Consider the following 21,680-nt stretch of genomic DNA (forward strand, 5'->3'; position numbering starts at 1 on the left):
GTTCAGTTCAATTCAATTCAGTTCAGTTCAGTTCAGTTCAGTAAATCAGAACAAGTCCTAATTCGCATTTGTGCTTTTACTTGAAAATATGTTTTTCATGAAAACAAATTTTACATTAAAGAAGCTTTACATCAAGCCAAATGGGCCTAAGTGGTAACACATATGTCTTTCACACTCTTAGTTTCATTGTTCTACTTAAACTTTGATCAATTTCAATTTACATGTGGGATAATTAAATTAAAGATTAATGATTTGAGAAATGGCTTGGTTTGAGTGGTACAATATGTATCTTTTACACTATCGATTTAGTTTTCGGCATGAACATTGTGCTCGACTGGTCATAATCATGTTTTTATGGTTGTTTTTGTTTTTTAACACCTGACATAATTGCATCAAAGATAAATGATTTCAAAAGTGACTTTGGTTTGAGTGATAACATATATGCCTTTTACACTCTCGATTTTAGGTTTCTATTTCAACCTTTTCATCGTATCTCCTTTGTCTGTTTTGTTTCTTAGTGATTTCGAGTTGCATGTGGTAAACATGCATTAAAGATCAATGATGTGAGAGGTAGCCTGGTACGGAGTATGTCTTTTACATTCCCGGTTTTGATTTTTATTTTATTTTTTTTTGTTTAAACCTTTTTCGCTTTATAATTAGTTCATTGTTTTCTATCTCCATGTGGTATGATTGCGTTAAAAATTAATGATGTGATCTGTGACCTATTCCGAGTGGTAACACATTTGTCTTTTACATTGAGTTTTGGTTTGTATCTTCTAAATGTAATCCTTTGTAAATTTGTGGTTTTTTCTTTTGATTTCGATTTACATGAGATATATTGGATTCAAAATTAATGTGTTGAGAAGTGACTTGATTAGTGTGGTAATATACGTGGCTTTCACACCTTCGGATCCATTTCTTATTTTACCTGGCCTTCTCATTGTCTTTCTTTCTCTAGATGAGTAACTTATCATACTACGAATCTTAGTGAAAGACTTATTGACAATATTCATATTATAGGGTTTTACACTTTTATGACGTGATTTGATATATTTGAGGTAAAAAGAGATGTAAAAATGAGTGGGGTACGATCGTGAGTCATGAACAAGTCACGAGCCAATATTGTCAAATTTCAGGCAAATCTCTTGTGTTTGGTACAAAATTCAGATTGATCAAAAAGCTGGTGCTCTTGTAAAATAATCAGAATCAGCTTTAATCATTACTTCATTAGGCATTCAACTCGTTTGTCACCTTAATGAAGACAATCTGAAACTTGATAGAAAGTTAGAAACCTTTAGTTTGGCAAAAAATAATTGGTGACTCACTATTTGATGTGAACTCCAGAAATTCAAATCTAAACATAAGACCCATTACAAAAGAAATATAACCTGTACCAAACCGACTTTATAATTGGATCCAATTTCATCCAAATAGTGAACACCTCAAAATTTTAAAACTTACGGAGTATTCAGTATATCCTCACTTCAAAAGAGAAAAGTAATCATCGACTTTTCGCTAAAATAACAGATTCCTTCCTCGAAATATTCCACAGTACATATAAAATATGGATAGATTTACAAATACTAAGTTAAATGCATCCTGCAAACCTGCATCTCAGCCATAACAAGCTTCTAATACCCGCGATAAAATGAATACTTCAAAAATGCCCAGCTAAAATTGCAGCTAAGATGCATAAAAATTATAAACTAGGCACCTAATGCCAATGCTAATCAACTACATACAGGCCATAGCTAAATACACCAATTTATTATACTCGAAGATAGTGCTAGACTGCTAGTTGCTCTATCCGGCATCCACCACAAAAATGCAACTAACATACCATGCAGAAATGTTGCTAGAGCAAATGCATCCGCTCTACACATGACTGCTGCAACCATTTGTTCAGGGGCTCCCCACACCCCACAAAGCACCCAGAATTTCCATTTTCAGTGAAGAATGGAAAGCTAAACATGTCGAGCAACTCTTGAACAGCCTGCCTCACCAATGACGCTCCTGTCACCCTACTCCGTCGACCCCAACCAGTCACAATGTCAATCCTGGTGGGACCCACCCCTGACATTAGCAGCTGGCGGCGGAACCAGGCTAGTGTCCGAGAAAGAGCAGTCACTGCAGTTCCATCTGACATGACGTGCAAGTTGATTAGCCAATAGCAAGAGCTTTTTTCCCTCACAGCATCAGGGTACACATTCTTCATGGCTGCAACCTCCCACACAGAACCAGCCTCCTCCTTCAAGCCTGATTTGTGAAGAAAATCTACCACAGCATCAATGAGTCCTCGTTTACTTTCTCTGTCTTCACTGTGCATCACGTCCAGGAACCTTCCCACGTGATCCCGAACATTCTGTCCATCAGGCCCTGATGCTGGCATGTTCAGCAGAAAAACATGAGCTGGGTGGCCCGTGATGGCCATAAGTTGCCCACAAAATCCCATATTGAAGGATGATTTAGCTTCAGTACAGCAGCTGAGGAGCAAAGTATAAGTTTGAAGTGAAGGATTTAGTCCCATATTAACCATTCCTAAGAGCACATTATAAGCATCTGAAAGTCGGTGAGCTCGAAGAAAAGCACTAAGCAAAGAATTACAGGTTGGCACATTAGGATACAAGCCTGCTTGCAGCATTGATTGATACCAGTGCAGAGCTTTTTCAGCATTCCCAGCTTTACCCCACAAATCCACAAGAAGCCCATAAACAGGTTCATCAGGAACCCAATTCTTATTTTTCATCTCAAAAAATATTGCTTCTGCCTCCTCAAGATATCCACAATGTCCGAGGACTTCCATCACTATACTGTATGTGACTTTGTCAGGCTCGTATCCTGCATTTTTCATGTCACGATAGATCTGCAGGGCAACAGGGTAGTTTCTTGCCTTCGCTTGCAAGGCAATCATGATGTTGTATGTAACAAGATTTGGGATACAGCCCGAATCAACCATCTCACAGAACAGCTTGTGAGCAGCAGCCAAGTGGCCAGCCTTTCCCAAGCAGTTGATCATAACACTGTATGTAAATGTGTCAGGAGTAAGGCCTGCTTCCTGCATCCTTTGATACATGTGCAAGGCAACATCAAGATAACCTGATTTTGCATGGATATCAATAAGTGTGCAATAGGTGACTCTGTCAGGTTCGCAACCAGCTTCCTGCATTTGGTGGAAAACACCTACTGCGTCATTGAGATAGTTAGCACGCCCATAGCTATGAATCAGACGGTTGTAGGTCACTACATTAGGCTCACATCCATCCCTGGTCATCTGCTCAAGCAAGACATTAATTGCATCAAACTGCTTAGCCCGGCCCAAGATGCCCACCATAGTTGTATAAGTATGCCCATCGTGTTTAAAACCTACTCGGCGTTTCAACCAGTAGAAGAAGCCAAGTGCAGCAACATAGTCTGGAATCTGCTTCAGAACTTGATTTGCTTGATAAGCATCCATCGAGAAATTGAGATTCTCAAGTGCAACTTCTGCTGCAGGACCCCATTTCAGCCTTTTCAATATATCTAGAACAATATTAACTTGTCCAGTGCTCACAAACTGCCTAGAAAATGGAGCAGTTCCCGCCTGAGATTTATAATCCCTAGCATAATTACTGATATAGTGAGGAGCTCTGCCAGTAAACTTTGTTTTTGAGGCCTGTACATTAGGGCTATTAGTATATGCTTTGGATTTCTGAGAACTATAATTCTTCTTTTCCGATGAAACACCCTGAGTTCCTACATAGCATTTCTTTTCTGAAGCTGCACCCTGTGTTCCTATGTAGCTTTTCTTATCTGATGCTACAGCCTGAGTTCCTACCGAACCTCCTACCTTTCTAATAGTCTCGTGGCTGAAAGCTTCTGCAGGCCCATGATGATCAGTTTTACCTTTAGGACCCTGATAATTCACTGAGGGACTAGAAGCAGACTCCTTTCTCGACGAAGGTTTCTCATGTACTTCATAAAAATCTTCTTTCTTTACAGAATTTACAGATGAAGGTTTGACAGTTGATCGGGGTCTACTATGACCAACCATATAAGTTTGTGCAGAAGAAGCTGTTTCACTTCCATCTGTCAGAGGAATCTTATAATTCACAACATCTGATATAAAACCTACTGCAGCAATACCTACCTTGACCAACTGGTCTGTAATGTGAGCTGAAGACTGTGAAACGTCATTCTGCTCAGAATTAATGCTGGTGGAATAACTTACACAGTCTGGTTTCCCCAAAGCGCTCGAAAGAGAGACAACTTGTGGACGAGAAGTAGAGCAGTTGCCATCTTCTGGTTTTTGAGAAGCTTTCCCTGCATCCCTTGAGACTACAGAATCTACCCTTGCAGCAGGCAAAGGCACTACGCCCGATGGTTTTGGCCGAAGCAATGTAGTCTGTCTCCTTGAAGCACATTTATCATCATCAGCGCATGAGCATGAGCTCCCATCAGCTGTACTACATCGTGACCCGCTATATAATAAGGATCTAGCACAATTGGAAAAGCTACTGATCTGCTTGGCTCGAAGCATAGCATTAAAATGCAGTCAAACCTGCAGCAAGAAGGGCATCGTGGGTTAAGGCCAGCAAACAACATTAAAACAACAGTGCAAATGAATTAAACTTAGGCCCTATAAAATCCAAAATAGTATATAATAAACTATAAGTCCAACAGCTCCAACCAATATAACTTAACCAATGAGATAAGTTACCAGAACATCACATAATCACAATGTGAATCCAACTAGGCTGAATCTGTCTGGAAAATATTCATTAGCATTGTGTGCAATACATAACACAAGAAAACTTAATCCACAAAGCTGTTGAAAAAATTGACAATCTTGATTGCAATATATGTAATATTAAATGGACAACACTTTGAGTTTTAAGCCAATCACTCACTAGTCAAAGCACATTATATGGAAGTATAATCTCATAAGAAGTCGAAGCAACAATTTATGTGCAATTCAAGGATTCAGAATCGATCACAAGAGGCAGGACATGCATAGCATGATAGCAATCAATTGCCAGAAGCATAAGTCATGAATTATAGGTAACGAGCCAAATGAAGATATTCTACAAGTCAGGCTGCATAAAGCTAATGTTTCCAGACTCAATTATCTTCCTTCACAAGCGCAGCCATATAACAATAAAAAGCTAAAATAACAGTATCCAGTGTAATTGTCTGTGCTGCAGCTAATTTCCCCCCAGTAATGACTCCAGGAAGATAGGAGAAGGAAAAAAAAAACGTTTTGGCGAATTGAAGTAGATGTATCAGAAACCTGTGACAGCTTAATCTTCTATAGTTTCTCTAACATCTTGTTCAGAGGCATCACCGCATCTCTGCTTGAACTGTCACACACACATAATGACATAACCCCAAACTCAACAAAAGACCAAATTCATACTTTTTACTAAAGAAATTAGCTCAAAGATTTTTTTTAGAAGTCACAGTCACAAGATCCTGATTATTGAAGACCCATAGTCATCTATCCCAAGGAAAAGTTCGATCCACAGACATATCCACGGTATGATATATCTGTGTTCTTCCATGTGAGGATGAAGATCAGGTCTATGTGTGAATATGAGTGTCCGAATGTAGCGTGAATAAATCCGAGTTTGTATATATCATTCATGACCAGAAGTCCAATGCTATCACATCTTTTATGATACAAGCATACAACCATATATTGTCAGTCAGTCTCAAAATTTCACAAAAAAAATAAACCCAAATTTTGAACATAAATAAAGGGGGAACATTGGAGAAAATGGAAGAGATCCAAACACTATGTTGATAGCAGCTCTCAAAAATCGACTTCCACCAACGATCATCTTCCATTGTCACCAAATGAATTGTACCCCAAGAAAAATAATATATAAAATTGGACCCTGAGTTGCAAAAACACAGGGCATCATCAGTAATATTGGACTTTTCTTTCATAATCCCTCAATTTTACACCAAAAAGATTATAATTTTGGACGTTTCAATCAAATTCACAACAATTCACGCAAGAAACCACAATTCAATCAAAATCCCAATCAAATCTTTCGCATTCCCCCCATTAAATTACAAAAGGAAAATGCAATAATCAAGAACACCCATTTCATCAAATTATTAAATCATAACAAAAAGATTGAAGCTTTAAAATAAAATGTAGGCCAAAATTAGAATAAACCCAAAACAGAACAATGAAAGTCTAGAAAGTTGTTGCAAAATTAAAAAGAAATATTACCAGAATTCGCATGTGGGTAATGAAAAATTCACCAGAAGAAAGAGAAAGAAGAGGTGATAATGTAGGCGGCTCTTCTTCTTCGCCCGCTTGCAGTCAACTCTTTGAGTTTTCTCCAAGCAAGCTGGGGAGGCTGTTAAGGTAAAGTGCTCAAAGACCTGATTTTGCTTCAGATTCTTATTGATTTTGTTTGCCCTACTTTTTTTAATTTGTTTAAAAAAAAGGGGATTTTTTTTATTTTATTTTGTTTAACCTTTTGACCTTATTTGTTTGGCAAAAATTTACTTACACCTTTTTGTATTTGGTAAATGCAAATTGCAATATTTTCGTTCAAACAGTGAAATATAGGAAAGGGCGTAATTTTGATCAATTTGGGATAATATTTAAATTGATAAGGATAATTTTTTACTACACTTATCGCGTTCTATTTTTTAGTTAAAATTTAAAAAAAGATAGCAATTTTATAAAAAAAATATTTATAAATTTAATTTTAGATGAGGTAACTTTTGATTATGGATAGGAGTTTTATCTTTGATGTACAATATATCATGACATAGTCGTGTATATAATAATATTCTCCTTGTAATATAATAATATTCTCCTTAAAATTGTCATGATTATAAGGATCAAAAGTCACTACAAAAAAAAATTACATTTAGGGCTTGTTCTGATTTACTGAACTGAACTATTGAAGAGAACATACCCTTAATCATTAACATTCTTAATTCACAAATTTACTGCATAAAGCTAACTTCCTAATATACAAAAATACAAGTTTAATATTATCCAAATAACCTTAAAATTAAGCGTTGATTAGAATTCCTATTGCATAACCATCAAAGAGAAATCCTATTGCAAAAGTTTTCTCGTTTATTGCAGTGAGCCCACCACCCTAATTGATTGTTTATGTGGCTAATTAGCAATGGTTAATTAAATTTCTGGTGTAGTTTTGTTGTAATTTGTGGTCAGTGTCGCATATCACGTGTTCAATCTTGTTGTTCACACAATTATTTCTCCGTACAAGTTACTCCGTAACAACTAACCACTTGTCCAGTTAAAGATATCTGACCGTGGCTGCGTTATTACGCGTTATTGATAAATGGGCCTTGGGCCTGAGGCCCATAACTCGTTAATCCATAAGTCTTAAAATTTAATTTTCGATCTTCATATATTTTTGGCCTCTTTTAACGCTGCACCTTACTTTCTATCGCCTCTGAATCGTTTTCTATTGAAGTGGCTTCTCAGCTTTATCTCCTTCATTCAACCAATTTCTGAGGTAATTTTTTATTTTTATTTTTATTTTTTTTAACAAAAAAACATCGAGTATTAATTTTACTATCTAGGGTTTATAGTTAAATTTCGCAATTTAGGGCTTTTTCTAAAGTGATTATTGAATTATTGGTTATTATATCTGAATTTATGAAGATTATAACGAACTATTTTGTTCATGTTCTCAAACGAAAAGAATTTCCTGTGAATTATGAACCCTACTTTGGTAATTGGGTCAAATTTGGTTGCTAAAGTGTTGTATTTGCTTTCTTTTGTTTATAATCTTTCAATTTTAGTTAGAAAGTATGAAATTGGAATATTTCACTCATTGGAGCGGGTTTGATCAATCCTATTAATTATTGAAAGCAATTCTCAAAGAATAAATCGACGAAACGATCAAATGTCGAAAAGAAATTTTGAACAAAAAGAGAATAGAGGGGAAGAGTGATATTTCGTTGCATAATACAGAGTATCTAATAATGCATACATATGTTTATTTAAAGCCTCACTTAATTGATTCATGTTATGATTTTGGAACTCGGTATTTGGTTGATTGGCAATGTACTGATTTCTGTGTGCTAAGGTTTTTCTGTTAGAATGGCTGAAAACAGAAATATTAAGAATTAAATATCTCATCTTCTGATGGAAAATGTGTTATACATTCATCAGCTTTCAATTGTTCGTCTTTTGAGTGAATGTTTATAGTTCAATTCTGTTTAAAAGAAATCCCTCTTTCTAGTTTTTCCCTGCAAGATTGTGATTCTGAAATCAGATGATAATATGAGTTGAAATCGTCTAACATTTTTTTCAATCATTGTGTTTTGTCTTTTGAGAATATGAGTTGGAGATTTGGTTGATAGTGTTCTAGGATTTTATTTAAGTTAAGAATACAATTCAGAGTAAGTGGTTGATTGTGTTTAGCTGTTTTGATGTGGAAAAAAATCTCCCCCTCCTTCTCCTACCTCGCTCTCCCTCACTCACTTAGGTCGGATCTTTGAGTTGTTTACCAGGGAGATTTAATTGTTGCATGAAGTAATGAACCCTTCTTTCATTTTAGTTCTCTGACATTGGGTTTTGCCTTGCTCTTTTGGTTGGGGTTTATTGGTTAGGAAGTTTATTATGGAAAATCAAATCTTTGATTTTTCTGGGATTCATATGTGCTTGTATAACAAGATTATGTATAGTGTAGCTTTTTTGGAGTCGAATAAGAGACGGGGCTACATCGGGGCCTAAGGAGGCCAAGGCCCCTGTCAACATTCTTAAATTGTATTAAAATTTTACCAATCTGACAACAATCATAATGAAAGTGTTTATTAGAGTGGTAGCGGAGCATGCTTAAAATGATGTGGCTTCGCCCTTGGTATTTATCTAGAAGTATGTGTATTTATCTAGAAGAGCATGGATGAAATATGTGTATTTATCTAGAAGAGCATTGATTTTATTTATCTATATTTTTTTCAAATAAAACTACAAGTATATCATTTTCCTAAAATAAGGAATATTATTTTCGGTTTGCTGCTTTTTTTTTAATCTTATTTTCATGGATCACTACTATATTCATATATTTGTTTCTAGAAAAAAGAAAAATAAGTGAAACTTGAAAACATATAACATTAGGCCCCACCAGAATAGAGCTGTGGCTTCGCCCTTGAGCCCCACAATTTGACTTGGAAATTCTTGGATGCAATTTTGTACCCTTTGTAATATCAGACTAGGTTGCTTTGGTTTTGCTCGAACAATAGTATTGATAAGGTAAAAAGGGTAAAAATTAGTTCAAATTTAACCTCGTTCATTGATTTTTTGGTACTTTGGCCGGGCACAGGGGTAAAGAGAGAATAAAAACCTTACCTTTGTCCATAGAGGGGAAATACAGAAACAGAACGATATGATAAGAGAAAATGAGCAGAAAGAGAGTTTCTAAATGAGCAGTGACTTTTCTGTCCTCAAACTGCACAATTTTCAGTTTGTCCTATGATTTTGGTGGAATACTGAACAATTATGGCGTATGTCTTTTACTTTTTGATTTTGCAGGTGTCCATCTTGTATTCTTGTCTTCTAAATTCTTCTTCAAGAATGGAATTTTGTCCCACTTGTGCGAATTTGCTGCAATATGAAATGACAAATCCTGCTAGATTCTTTTGTCGGTCTTGCCATTACATTTCTCCTATAGAGAGAAAGGTATGTATTTATGTATCAGCTGTTCTGATAGTTCTTTGCTATTTCTTTAAATATGTGTTAATAGTTAGAAAATTACTCCTTAATGGTTTCAGGTGAAAATTAAGAGAGGGGTGCAACTGACTAATAAAGAGGCAACACCTATCGTCGTGGGAAAAAAACCTGTTGGGGCTACTACTGATGGTATGTGAATCCTTTTCTATTCTTCTGAGTGGCAATATAGTGTGTTCCCTCTACATAGTAACTTATCGTACTAATAACATGCTGGTAATTAACAAGTTTTTAATAAACAAGAACTTTTTGTATAGATTCTAGTAGAATTTCTAGGCCTATGTGATTTTTTATTACTTTATTTTTCAGCTGTCAAAAAACTTGAATAGCAGTAATGGTGTATGAATTTCGTTGTTAAGAAATTTGATTTTTAATGTCTTACCTTCGTAATGTCTTACCTGTACATGAGAGGTGGTGTTATAAAACGTTAAGCAGCAATGCTACTTGCTTTTCAAATTTAGGATATTGCTTCATCAAGGGTGATGAATTAGTCTAGTACATCGGACTGAACCCTCTTTAGAAAACTTGCCTCACCCATGTTGAACTTTGGAGTGTATTTGATGATACTGCTGATAGTATCCCAATAACTCTGCTGGTAAATAATAATGTTACTATGTGCTTATAATTGCATCGATAGGTTGAATCTACCCATAATTTATTTTTGGTTTTTCAGTCCTTTGGTTTAGCAACATTTTGTTTGATCTAGTTGTGTTAGGTTCATATGGCCACATCTCCTGTTAAAATGAAGATGGTTTGTTTGATCAAATTTTGTTTGCTTCAGTTGGCTTACATTTAGCCACACTTATAGAAACAAAGATGATTGGTAAACTATGGCGAGTTGAGAATTTATGCAGGACCTATGGGTTAATATGAAACTGTGAAGTATGCTTGTATCTAATGATTGGCTCCACTGTTGTTCATTTATGCTTGCTTTGCCCTAGTTTCTTGCAGTAGTATGTAACGTGCATGCAAAATATTAAATCGACTAGCTAAATCAGAACTAACAATATGTTTTATCTTCAGCCACTTGTCCAAAATGTGGTCATGGCCAAGCAGAATTTAACCAGGTTCAAACCAGATCAGCTGATGAACCCATGACAATATATTACAGATGCATGAATGAGGGGTGTGGACATAATTGGAAAGAGGATTAGTCACATTATTTCATCACTTGTCACCTGTTCTTTGTGAAGGTTTGGTGAGCAATCATGTCTTTTTCCTTCATGGTTGTTTTGTTTCCTTATTATAGAATTTACCTTTTTCTTCACACAGGCAAATTTTGCTTCTGGAGCTAGCTTATGGTTTTCTTACTCAAATTTCATCTTGTAGTTCGTTATGGAAGACACATGTAAAGGGCTATGAGCTTACTTTTGGAATTTGCATATGACTGTCAGCGTTTGAGACTGCAATACCGATTCTTGACATCCTGGTTTGCAGTATATACTGAAATTCAAGGTTATGTTTGGTTTGGAAAAAAAAAAAAAAATCTTTTCAAACTCAAATTTCATTATCTGGTTTGGTTTCTTGCTAGAAAATTAAAGACATGAAAGGAAGAAGAAAGATGGAGGGGATGGATGGAAGATCTGAGTATGAGTAGGAAAACGTGGCATCCCTTTCTCAAATACGGACTGTTTTCTACCCTTTGACAAACTATTTGTTACCCAAGAGAATATTATCACCCCTTTATGAATCAAACTGAGGTAAAAAAGAAAACTTTGTGTTCCTGGAAAAATTACTGTTCATTTCAACTAAATAGAACCCAAATGAATGAATGATGCTTGATTGCATGATCTTGTTGCTATCATAGCAAACATGTCTGGGTTAATAGCTGATGGCTGTGACTTTTCGAGAAGTTTTTCGGTTATTGATGAAGGTGAAGAATTAAGGTGCCCATTTGCTTTAATTAAATAAGTAATATTTGCTGCTCTGAAGTTTTAATATTATGTCATTCCTCACTTCAGTAGTGATAGTCATTTACTCGTTTTAGAATACAATAATGTTGGGATTACTTGCAGTATATCACTTGTATGATCAAAGTATATATTGTGATGTTTTGAGGGATTATTTGTTTTATCAAATTCTCATTTTTTTTTTCCTAAGACATGCTAAAACAGTAAAAGAGAGTTATAAAACAAGGGCCATTAACGACCTTCACACTTGAGCTGTAATTCAAAATTCTATCTATGAAAACGACAATGATTTGTACACCTAAATGTTGATCGAATTAGGCGTGGACTGTTTAATCCAACTTGCTACTTTTTCAACCTTTTTCGTTTATGACATACAATACATCCAATAATACAGAATTACTTGCTTATAGACTTTAGATATAAGTAGTTAAGAAACTAAAATGTTTAGCCTACTGAAAAGTAAGTTGTCATCTTAAGGTCTTCATCAGTTTACTGCTTTACATTGCAACATTATTTATGGTACTAGTAGAAAAATGGTTAGGAAAGGAGGAGCAGCATGTTTAGTGGTTTTTAAATACCGGGCACTCAAGTTTGTCAAGCTATTAAATACTCTTTCCGTCCCATAACACAGTGCTAGTTTCTCATTTCTTCGGATTTTAAGAAAAGTGGAGTATGAAAATATATTTTTAATAGATGAAATATTAAGGAAATTATGGCAATCTTGATTCTCATGTCAAATTTGTAGCTTTGTTGTGCTCTATGTACCATCATAATGACTACTCCAAAACAATGCAAGTTTAAGTACAGGAATTCTATGAAATATTGGTCCAATTATATACTCCCCTGTTTCCTAGAGTTGTTCTAGTTAACTAGTTTGATTTGCACGTTATACAATTTTAAGTTGTTTACAATGAAGCAAAATTTCTCTTATATACTTCTTCTAAACAAAGTTATTTTCAAAATAAATACTGTACATCTTTTTATATCCAATTATTTTACAAATTCCATCATATTTATAATATGGATCTTTCTAACGAACGCTCTCGAGACTAAAATAAGCATTTACAATATTTTCAAAAATAATATTAATTTAGAAATACATGTCAAAATCACTTATTAATCGGTGTGATTATAGAGATATGAGATATCGGAAAATATATGAGATATTGAAAAATAATATCTTAACATAAAATAAACCTAAATATATTATTCTTATAATGATATTTACGAAAAATATATGCGATCTCGAACATTAATATCATTTTAATTCAATATTTCTATTTTTTGTTATCTTATCTAAGTCTCTGTCCGTTAGCTTTTGCCATACATGTGATGTGCTCTGGAATTGTGGATCAAGATGTACTGATATAGGGAGAATTGAGGATAGTATATAAAATTCCAAAAGTATTCAAATTTTTTGTTTGAAAAAAAAAAAATTATAAAAGGCCTAAATAAACTTTTTAAAAAAATGGATGTAAAAGAAGATAATTTTGTACCAAAGTAGGGCCAATTAGACCTTTTTTTATTAGAAAAATCACAGGAAAAAAATGAATAGGCTGTAAAGTAAGAAGAAAGCAACAGGAACTTTATAGTTGCAAAAAAATCCCATAATTATGATGATCAAGCTAGCATAATTATGCACTCACGTTTGTTACAACCTTTTTTGGTTGATTGAATTCCCCTAAATTTTTGCATGAAATGATTAAAGCCTTTCTCCTAGCGGTTTTGGCAATCAGCCTTACGTTGCCAGGGTATAAAGTTGTAAATTTTGTGTATAATAATGTCCTACACATTGCTCTTACATTGTCCTCCTTTTCTTGCATGGGCCAATGCATTGTTTTTCTTCCTTTTGCACGCATGTTTTGGCCGAAGTACTAGTACTTGCATGGTCGCGTTTGCCAACCATTTTTCGGATTCTGAAAATTTAATTGGTTTACTCTTCGTATATAAAATTCTTCTAGTAATTTATAGAGACCGTAGCGTATGTATTTGATCTCGTAGGTATATATTTTCGACATATTTGCATCAAAAAAATATATTTTCGTCACATAATTTATGAAGGTACTTAATTTTAAGAATAATATATGAGAAGTTTTAAGCTAAGATATTACATTTTTTAAAAGAAATGTAGTTTGTTTTATTTGGAAATGAAAGAATTAATTACGTTTTGATGTAAGACTCCATGTAATATCTAGATCCAGTATGTATTGAGCTAATTATCATATAACTATTATATAAAGCTAACATTTTAGCCAGGTCATGAGCCAGCGACACTTGTCATTTTAACTTTTCACCAAGTGTTGCGTCACGTAGGCAGCTATTAATTATTAGTATATAACATGTAGGATATTTTAAACATGTTGGATGGATTTAGATAAATTTTGTAAGATAAAATAGTTTACAAGTTTATTTAAAATTTTGTAAGATAATATAGTTTACAATTTTATTTTCAACAAAATTTGGATAGGTTTCTGGACGGAATTGTCGGTTTAGACTTTTGTTTTTGATAAAATTTCAATATTTTATACGTATAAACTAAATTATAAGTTTTAATAATTATTTTATAAATTTAAGACTATATATCACTTTAAGATGTGAAATCAAAGATCATGCAGCAGTATAAATTGTGCTTTTCTAGATATATGTTTCCTCTGCTTTGTATGATTAAGGACCCCTTGGACTCAATTAGCAACTTATAATTCAAAGATCATCGCAACTGTACTATAAACCTGCATGGCCGCACACTCGCACGTAGGTTCACCTATTAACTATATATGTGCTTTCGCTTTTTCCCTTTTGGGAGTTATGCCTAGACTCAAAGACATACGTGTAATGCTTTTGTTCACTTAAAAGGATAACCTTACATATTAAAATTCTGCTAAACCACCACATTAAATATAAATTGCAAGTGTTGTTTGTGACTTAAAATGTAATTTGATTGAAACAATAGGTCTAATACAAAGCACTAGATTAATTATAATATAATTGATTGTACATTTTCATGTAACAACTATAGTTATAGTTTTTGCATAGCAAAATTTTCAAAAGTTTAGAAACCTATTTACGGTCTTTAATATAATTTAATATACTTTTTAATTTTATACTTTAAAAAAGAAAATCCAACATTTCTTATGTATATTAAAATGACAACTTATCATAAAAATATCATCCAATAATATGATAATAGGTGCAACTCCAATCGATTTCTTCTAATTGCTCTGACCATGCTATTATTGTTTAACAAATTTCAAGAATAGATTCTTTTAATCCCTCCCGACACAGTTTTATGAGTAGTATAGTACTATTTTTTTTTATTTAACAAGTATGTTTGTCAAGTGATTATTATTTTATGAGTAAAAAATTTGAATTACATAAATAGTTTTCTCATATTGAGTGTATATTTATATAATATATATTGTGCTATTATATAGATCAATACAAGTTTTTATATGTGGTTGGCCACAACGTGTGGCCGCGGAAGTAACCCCTATAAGTAACCCATGACCAAATGAGTAACCCCTATAAGTAACTCTTAAACGACTGAATAATCCCTGAATAAGTAACCCCTATAATAAAGTAAACCCTGATCGACTGAATAGCCCCTGAATAAGTAACCCCTATAATTAAGTAAACCCTAATCGACTGAGTAATCCTTGAATAAATAATTCCTACAAGTAACCCCGACCACACGTTGTATGACCAACCACACAAAAAAAAGCACCGATCAATCAATGATATCTTATGTCAAAATATCATTAATCAAAAAGGATATACACCTTTTATATAACATGTTTGTATAAATGATATGTTTTAAAATTTGGCATATAGATTTTAAAAAAAAATTATTTTAAAATTTAATAAACAACCCGGGCATTGTCCGGGGTACAAAACTAGTGTTTAATAAAAGATAAACTTACCTACCTTTCTACAATAAAACACGACTTTGGCTAGGCTTAGGGGTGTCAAAAACTTACTCGACCCGAAAATTTTACCTGAATCCGAACTGTTTTTGAACTGGTTGGACCCAAAAAAATTTAATCCAAATCCGATCCGGAATCAATCCTAAGTTAACTCGAAATCGATTTTACCTGGTAATTTACAATCCAAACCCAACTTGGTATCGACTCATTATTTATCTGAAATCAATAAAACCCGATAATTCAAGACCTAGATTCAATTTAACCCGAAACCATTTATACCCGAGAATACCTCATTTTGTCCAATTCTTATTCAACCCGATCCAAAACTACCCACGACCCCATTAAACTCGACCCAAAACTTATTAGTTAATTAGCTATCGACTTATTGATTATAGTGGAGACCAAAGGGGGATTTTAAATAAAAAGTGTAGTCAATGAGGGTAATATTTAATTGTTAGTAGAAGAGAGAAATTCTAAAACACTTGTTAAATAGGGTTGATATATAGGAGTGAAAGACAATTTATATACTTGTATAGAAAATAGCTCAATAATGAGTTTAAAATTACATGATTGATTCAAACTAAGATCTAATCAAAACTAAATTGATTTGAACTGAAACCTAACTAAATATGAAATTACCTGATCCAAAGTCTATTAAATCCATTTTGACCCAAATAAACCCAATTAAATCCGACTCTGAGCTCACCTGAACTCGATATGACTCGACCCGAATTTAACTTGACCCGAATTCGATTTGTACCTGGCCATATCTGGACCCACCTTTGGCTCGAATATAATTAAACTTGACCCGACTAGATTTGGTTTGTTAGGATAAAATGACCCGTCATTACCCGATCCAAAAACCCCGACCCATTGTGGGTCAACCCAAACTCCATCTGGGTACCCGACTTGACACCTGTAGCTGGACTTAGCTTAATGTAAATGTGACAACAACTTGTGCATGCTCTCATATTCATTACTTAAGATTCAAATGAGTACATATTTAATTATATGATTAAAATATGCAAAACTTGATTTTCCAATATTCGAATTTCTGTTTTAGTGGCTACGTAACATGGTTGAAATTATTCTTTTTAATTCACCAATTTTCAATAATTGAACTTAGATATATATAGCATGGTTAGTTGAAATTATTCTTTGTTTATACATTAATACTACGTATTTGTTTCAAATGGGTACACTCTTAAGTCTAGTCAATAATGGGACTAATCTTAGATATGATCCTTAGGTAGTTCATGTGGTTAATGTCAAATTTAGACAATAAAATTTGACTAATATATTGAATTTAATAAGACATATAATTACATTGAAATCTAGCTACTAATTGATCATCATGTCCCTCTTTCAATGTCATTGTGATGGCACGAAACTCCTAAGCTTATAAATTTATTTTGTAGAAGGATACATTCTTTCCTATATAGACACTCTCACACACGACCTTAATACATGTATATGAAAATAATTGTACTTTATTATTTAGGCCATACATGTTCCATTCTTTTGTCATAATATAAAAGATAAAATTTCGTAAAAATAATCTTGGGTTAGTATATTAAGTTAGTTTTACTAACAAGGAGTAAAAATAATTTATAATAAGTATAAAGTAGTTAAATAAGTAAAATAAATAATTGAATAATAAAACATCAATAAACTCATACAATAAAAAATTACTCACTCCGTTACATATTGATAGCCCGACTTTTCAATTTTGGGTGTTTAAAAAAGATAGTCCTATTCTGCTGTTTTGGTACAAAAATTTTGACCATTATATTCTCATTACTAGATAAGAATTTCTTGGTTTTTAAACGCAAACTATTTCACTCTAAAAAAAATTATTTAAGTTAAAATCAAATGAGATGAACTAGTCCTTCCAAAAAAATTGATATGAACAAGACTTATGATTAGCTCATTTTATTGTGTATTACTATATTCTTGTATGTAGAAGATTTTTGTGATGAAATCGTCATACTCACTCCGTTACACAAGTAGTAAAATCATATGCACATATACCTATTAGGATATTACTTTAATCTTAAGTAGTACAAGTAGCTAATAAATGAGAAAAATACACACAAAGTAACAAACAACTTTAATTTCTAAATAAAAAAAAATAAAAAAAATCTAGATATTTCTCATTAGTGAATTGTTACACCTTATACTTGCAACATGAAGGTTTATTTTGTCTTCTTTGTAATTAAGCTAGCTAAATAACCTGTGTAGAAAATGATAAAAAGATACCTTATCTGTTTAAACTATTTGCTTGCTTTTCATCTCTAAGCTAATTGAAATTCAAAGAAAAATGGGTTAGTTGGTTAATCAAGGAGCTTGCACATCATTATCATGTAGATGTCCAAAGCCACATAAAACAATTTAACAATGAAAGATGATTCAATCAGATCATCAATGTAATCAACTTTAATTATTTAGGCCAGGTGAAACCTTATCCCTAGGTACTAAATAATTACTTCTACTTTTTTCTTTTTGTTATTTTTAAGAGAATAATTAATCACTTTTACTTTTTACAAAAGCATTGTAAAACCATAGTAATCAATCTTTGTCTATCTAAAGAACAATTTATCGTGGAAAATTGAATATCTTTCTTATATATTTCGTACTTTGATCGTATTTATGCTCTTTAACTAATACTCCCTCCGTCCCCAAATGATAGTCCCTTATAGCTTATTTTTAATCCCAAATTGATAGTCCCATTTGTGTTTTTTTAAGTACTATTAATATCAATTTTTTATCAAAATTCCCTCCAATTGCAATAATATTTGTGCAAATTTAACTTTCCCATGTAAATTGTGTTTTTCAATGTACTTTTTTTATTTTCTCTCTCTACTATTTTACATACCCAATGTAAATTTATCTTTTTAATGTAATTTTACTACTTTGATTTAAGTTTCTTAATTCCCGTAATTTTTGCCATAAGGGACTATCATTTGGGGACGGAGGGAGTATATATAGAGAAACATTAACATTATCAATTCCAATGTATTGTGATATACCAGTACTTAGATTTGTTTAATGCGTATTTCAGAATATAATATTAATTTTTTTTATTAGTAATATGTAATGAAGTATATAATGTCAAAATTATGCGTAAAAACTGTTAAAGGTCAAATGTTACAGTTATTTTAGAGCAAAGTAAGTACACTAATTAATTACAGGTAAGACAAAAGAATTAATTGGTTCATAAACAATTCTACTTGGGTGCCTTACATAAATATACTTCTATAGTCCTATTTGACGTATTTATGAAACAAACAACCAATCTACTCTCCTATCTTAGAACTAGAAGTAAAACGCAAACTCCAAAATCCAACCACTGCATTAAAAGATTAGTTGTTGATAATTGACACAAAAAATAAATATTTAGGTCTTATCCCTCAATATATAGTGAGTTGGTGAGAAAGAATTAATTAAATTAATTAAACCAAGGCACTATCTTAGTGAGTAGTAACCTTAATTAGTTGCTAAATCATATGTCATGCTTGTAGAAATATCTGAACGATAATTAAATCCTGTGATATCTTTCTAAATGTGAAAAATATTTATTATTACATGAAAAAATTGTCTAGGTCAACGGTCAAATTGTGGTGTAATACATTATTGGTAAACAACTTCAACAAAAATGGTTTAGTTAAGTCTTTGGTGTTTCTGGAAGATGTTTGACATTTGGCAACACGAAACTTCCATGCAAAGAATTTCAAGTTATGCTGATGAAATCTAAGGGATTTCAGCATTTCACAAGTACGATTTGACTCCTACGGAACCTTCTTTTATTTGGCCGTGTAACATATAATTGTATTATTAGATTATAAGACTACACTCTATTGAATTGATCCCGTTATTCATACTTTGTCAACAACTTATCGCGTTTTTCTGATGGATAAAATTATGTCATGAATACTTTTACGAAGGTATTTGGAGTACGAGAACAAACAAGTCATACGTGTATAATAATTGAATTGAAGATATAGAAATTTATTTTTAGAAAACTAAATCACCTAGAAGCTTTAGAATAGCAACACCACAGTTGCACAACGCGTTTATAAGATGACAAATATATTAGAATATAGCATGAAATGTGATTGAAAACGTGATGGTACCTACCTTAGCTAAGTTTAACATTGTGAACCCAAAAACACATTTCACACCTATACTAGTTAGCTTAAATTGAAGTTTTTCCTTAAAATTTCATCACTTACAAAGTTTCCTTGTTAGTGTGACATGTTTTCCAAGTTGGAATATATAGCTTTATAAGTTTGGTAGCTATAATATATCTTAATTATAGCGTGATCCATCTGCCCAAATCAAAAATTATTCCACCAATTCAACAGAGAAAAGCAACCAAACTAGTAATTATTTATCAGTTTATGACTTTGATTCTATATTAGGGATAATTAAGAAGGGCCCCAATTTTTTTGACCAATTCTAGCTAATCCACCCATACTATAAACACCATTACCAAAACTTTCAACCAAATTAATATTCCTTCCGCCCGCCTAATTATAAAAATTTGTATCACTCGCATTTGAAAAGATTAGGGAAGCTTATAAATTTTGACTCACGTCAATATAAATCAAATTATATGATGGATAACTATACGAAATAACATGAACATTTCTAAGCTAGAATCTAACAATATTTTTCACATTTTTTTAAAAGATTTTTCTTTCTTCATCCTCTTTGGTATTTAAATAACCTACAAAATAACACAAAGGCCAATTCTTGTAAACTAGTTCAAACAATGTGTGTAGTATTAGTCAAATTGATCAAGTGGTGAATATAAAATAGAAAGGTCAAAATTTTGTTGAATAATTTGTAAGCTACAATTCAATGATTTTTGTTTAAGGAGTATGAACTAATTTTCTTTAATTTATTGGTATGTGGTCGAACTTAATATTTAAAGTTTATTACTTTGGCACCTTTGTTTATTAAAAAAAAAAAATTACTAGTAGATTTTTGAGGAAATTAAATTATATAGTACTAATTTTTAGCAAATTAACCAATAAATTAGTTACTCCATGGTAATATGGAACAAATTAGTACTCCATACTTTTAAACAATTAACTGGTGAGTAGCCTAGGCGTTGCTATAGATTGCTACTTTTATAGTTGTACAACTGTTAGTTTTCAAAAGGTATTTAATACAGAGTAGTTTGTATGTGTATTCAATACTTTTATAGTATAGCATTAATTTGGATGCAAGTTTAAAATATTATTGACAATTAGCGTAATGAGAGGGTTTGCGTGGAACATAGTCGTTCTTATAGATATATGCAGAAATCTGTTGGTTTTTTATTATTAGTCTACCCGCACAATAGCATGTTGTGGTTTTTCCAATATGGTGTATGTGCACAAAATAAAAACCATAATTCAAACCCTTTTATTTTTGAGAAAATTGATTCCATCTATCAATTTTAACGAGCCTATTTATATCTTTCAAAATGTTATAATTTTCCTCTCGTTTGGTGTCATTTCAGTCACCAATAGACTTTTATTATATGATTATCGAAGTGGAACCCCATTCTAGAACAAGAAATTGTATTCAAATTAGATTTAATTTAAATGTTTATAATGATATTAATAAATATTAATAACAACACAACCAACATATTAATTAATTTATCAATAACGATAACAACATAACCAACATATAATTTCATTACTTAGTATTTCACTTCGATCAGGGTTTACAAGTATCTTCTTTTTGTACCAGGTAATCCGTTCTTGTTTAAATACTTCTCTTACTTGATAATTTATGTATGATTTATATATAGTACTCATTTAACATAGTCATATGAGATTTTGTATTAGACTCCTTTATTAGTTCACCTCAAGTTGATTGACACTACCCAACAATTCCCAAATGCTATCTATTCTCGATCTGTAAGAGAATTTGTAGCATAATATATCCACTAAGTCAACACAACACGTGAACCTACACAACCCGACTCTTACCCAGCTCCACACACACTCTTAAGCATTGTCATGCCAACTATTACCATCTAGATCAATAAGTATTAGTACACCCTTCCTTACTCTATATTCTTAAACAAGCAAGTTTTATTATAATAAGAAAAGTATAATACTAATTCTTAATTAATTAGTACAC

The 21,680-nt window shown here is 32.6% G+C and overlaps 1 protein-coding gene and 1 pseudogene across 3 annotated transcripts; one reads left to right on the forward strand and one right to left on the reverse strand.

The window, feature by feature from the left end:
• Positions 1-1,509: 1,509 nt before the first annotated feature.
• LOC145567275 (pentatricopeptide repeat-containing protein At1g18900 pseudogene) lies at positions 1,510-6,376 on the reverse strand (annotated as a pseudogene). 2 transcript variants are annotated; one of them, XR_014095537.1, is made up of 2 exons: positions 6,218-6,376; positions 1,510-4,537 (listed from the first exon to the last, which is right to left on the reverse strand). The product of XR_014095537.1 is annotated as a pentatricopeptide repeat-containing protein At1g18900 pseudogene, transcript variant X1 (transcript). The 2 variants fall into 2 exon arrangements; XR_014095538.1 differs by lacking the exon at positions 6,218-6,376 and having other exon boundaries at positions 1,510-4,050; positions 4,127-4,262.
• A 1,032-nt stretch (positions 6,377-7,408) lies between these two features.
• Positions 7,409-11,205, forward strand: LOC145568421 (uncharacterized). Its single transcript, XM_081627843.1, has 5 exons — positions 7,409-7,490; positions 9,515-9,661; positions 9,754-9,841; positions 10,733-10,907; positions 11,039-11,205. Exons 2-4 carry the CDS (start codon positions 9,557-9,559, stop codon positions 10,861-10,863), a joined length of 324 nt encoding a protein of 107 aa, XP_081483969.1. The 5' UTR covers positions 7,409-7,490; positions 9,515-9,556; the 3' UTR covers positions 10,864-10,907; positions 11,039-11,205.
• The last annotated feature ends 10,475 nt before the right edge of the window (positions 11,206-21,680 follow it).

The sequence above is a fragment of the Chenopodium album genome, chromosome 11, assembly GCF_948465745.1.
Source record: "Chenopodium album chromosome 11, dcCheAlbu1.1, whole genome shotgun sequence".
NCBI classification, from domain to species: Eukaryota; Viridiplantae; Streptophyta; class Magnoliopsida; order Caryophyllales; family Amaranthaceae; genus Chenopodium; species Chenopodium album.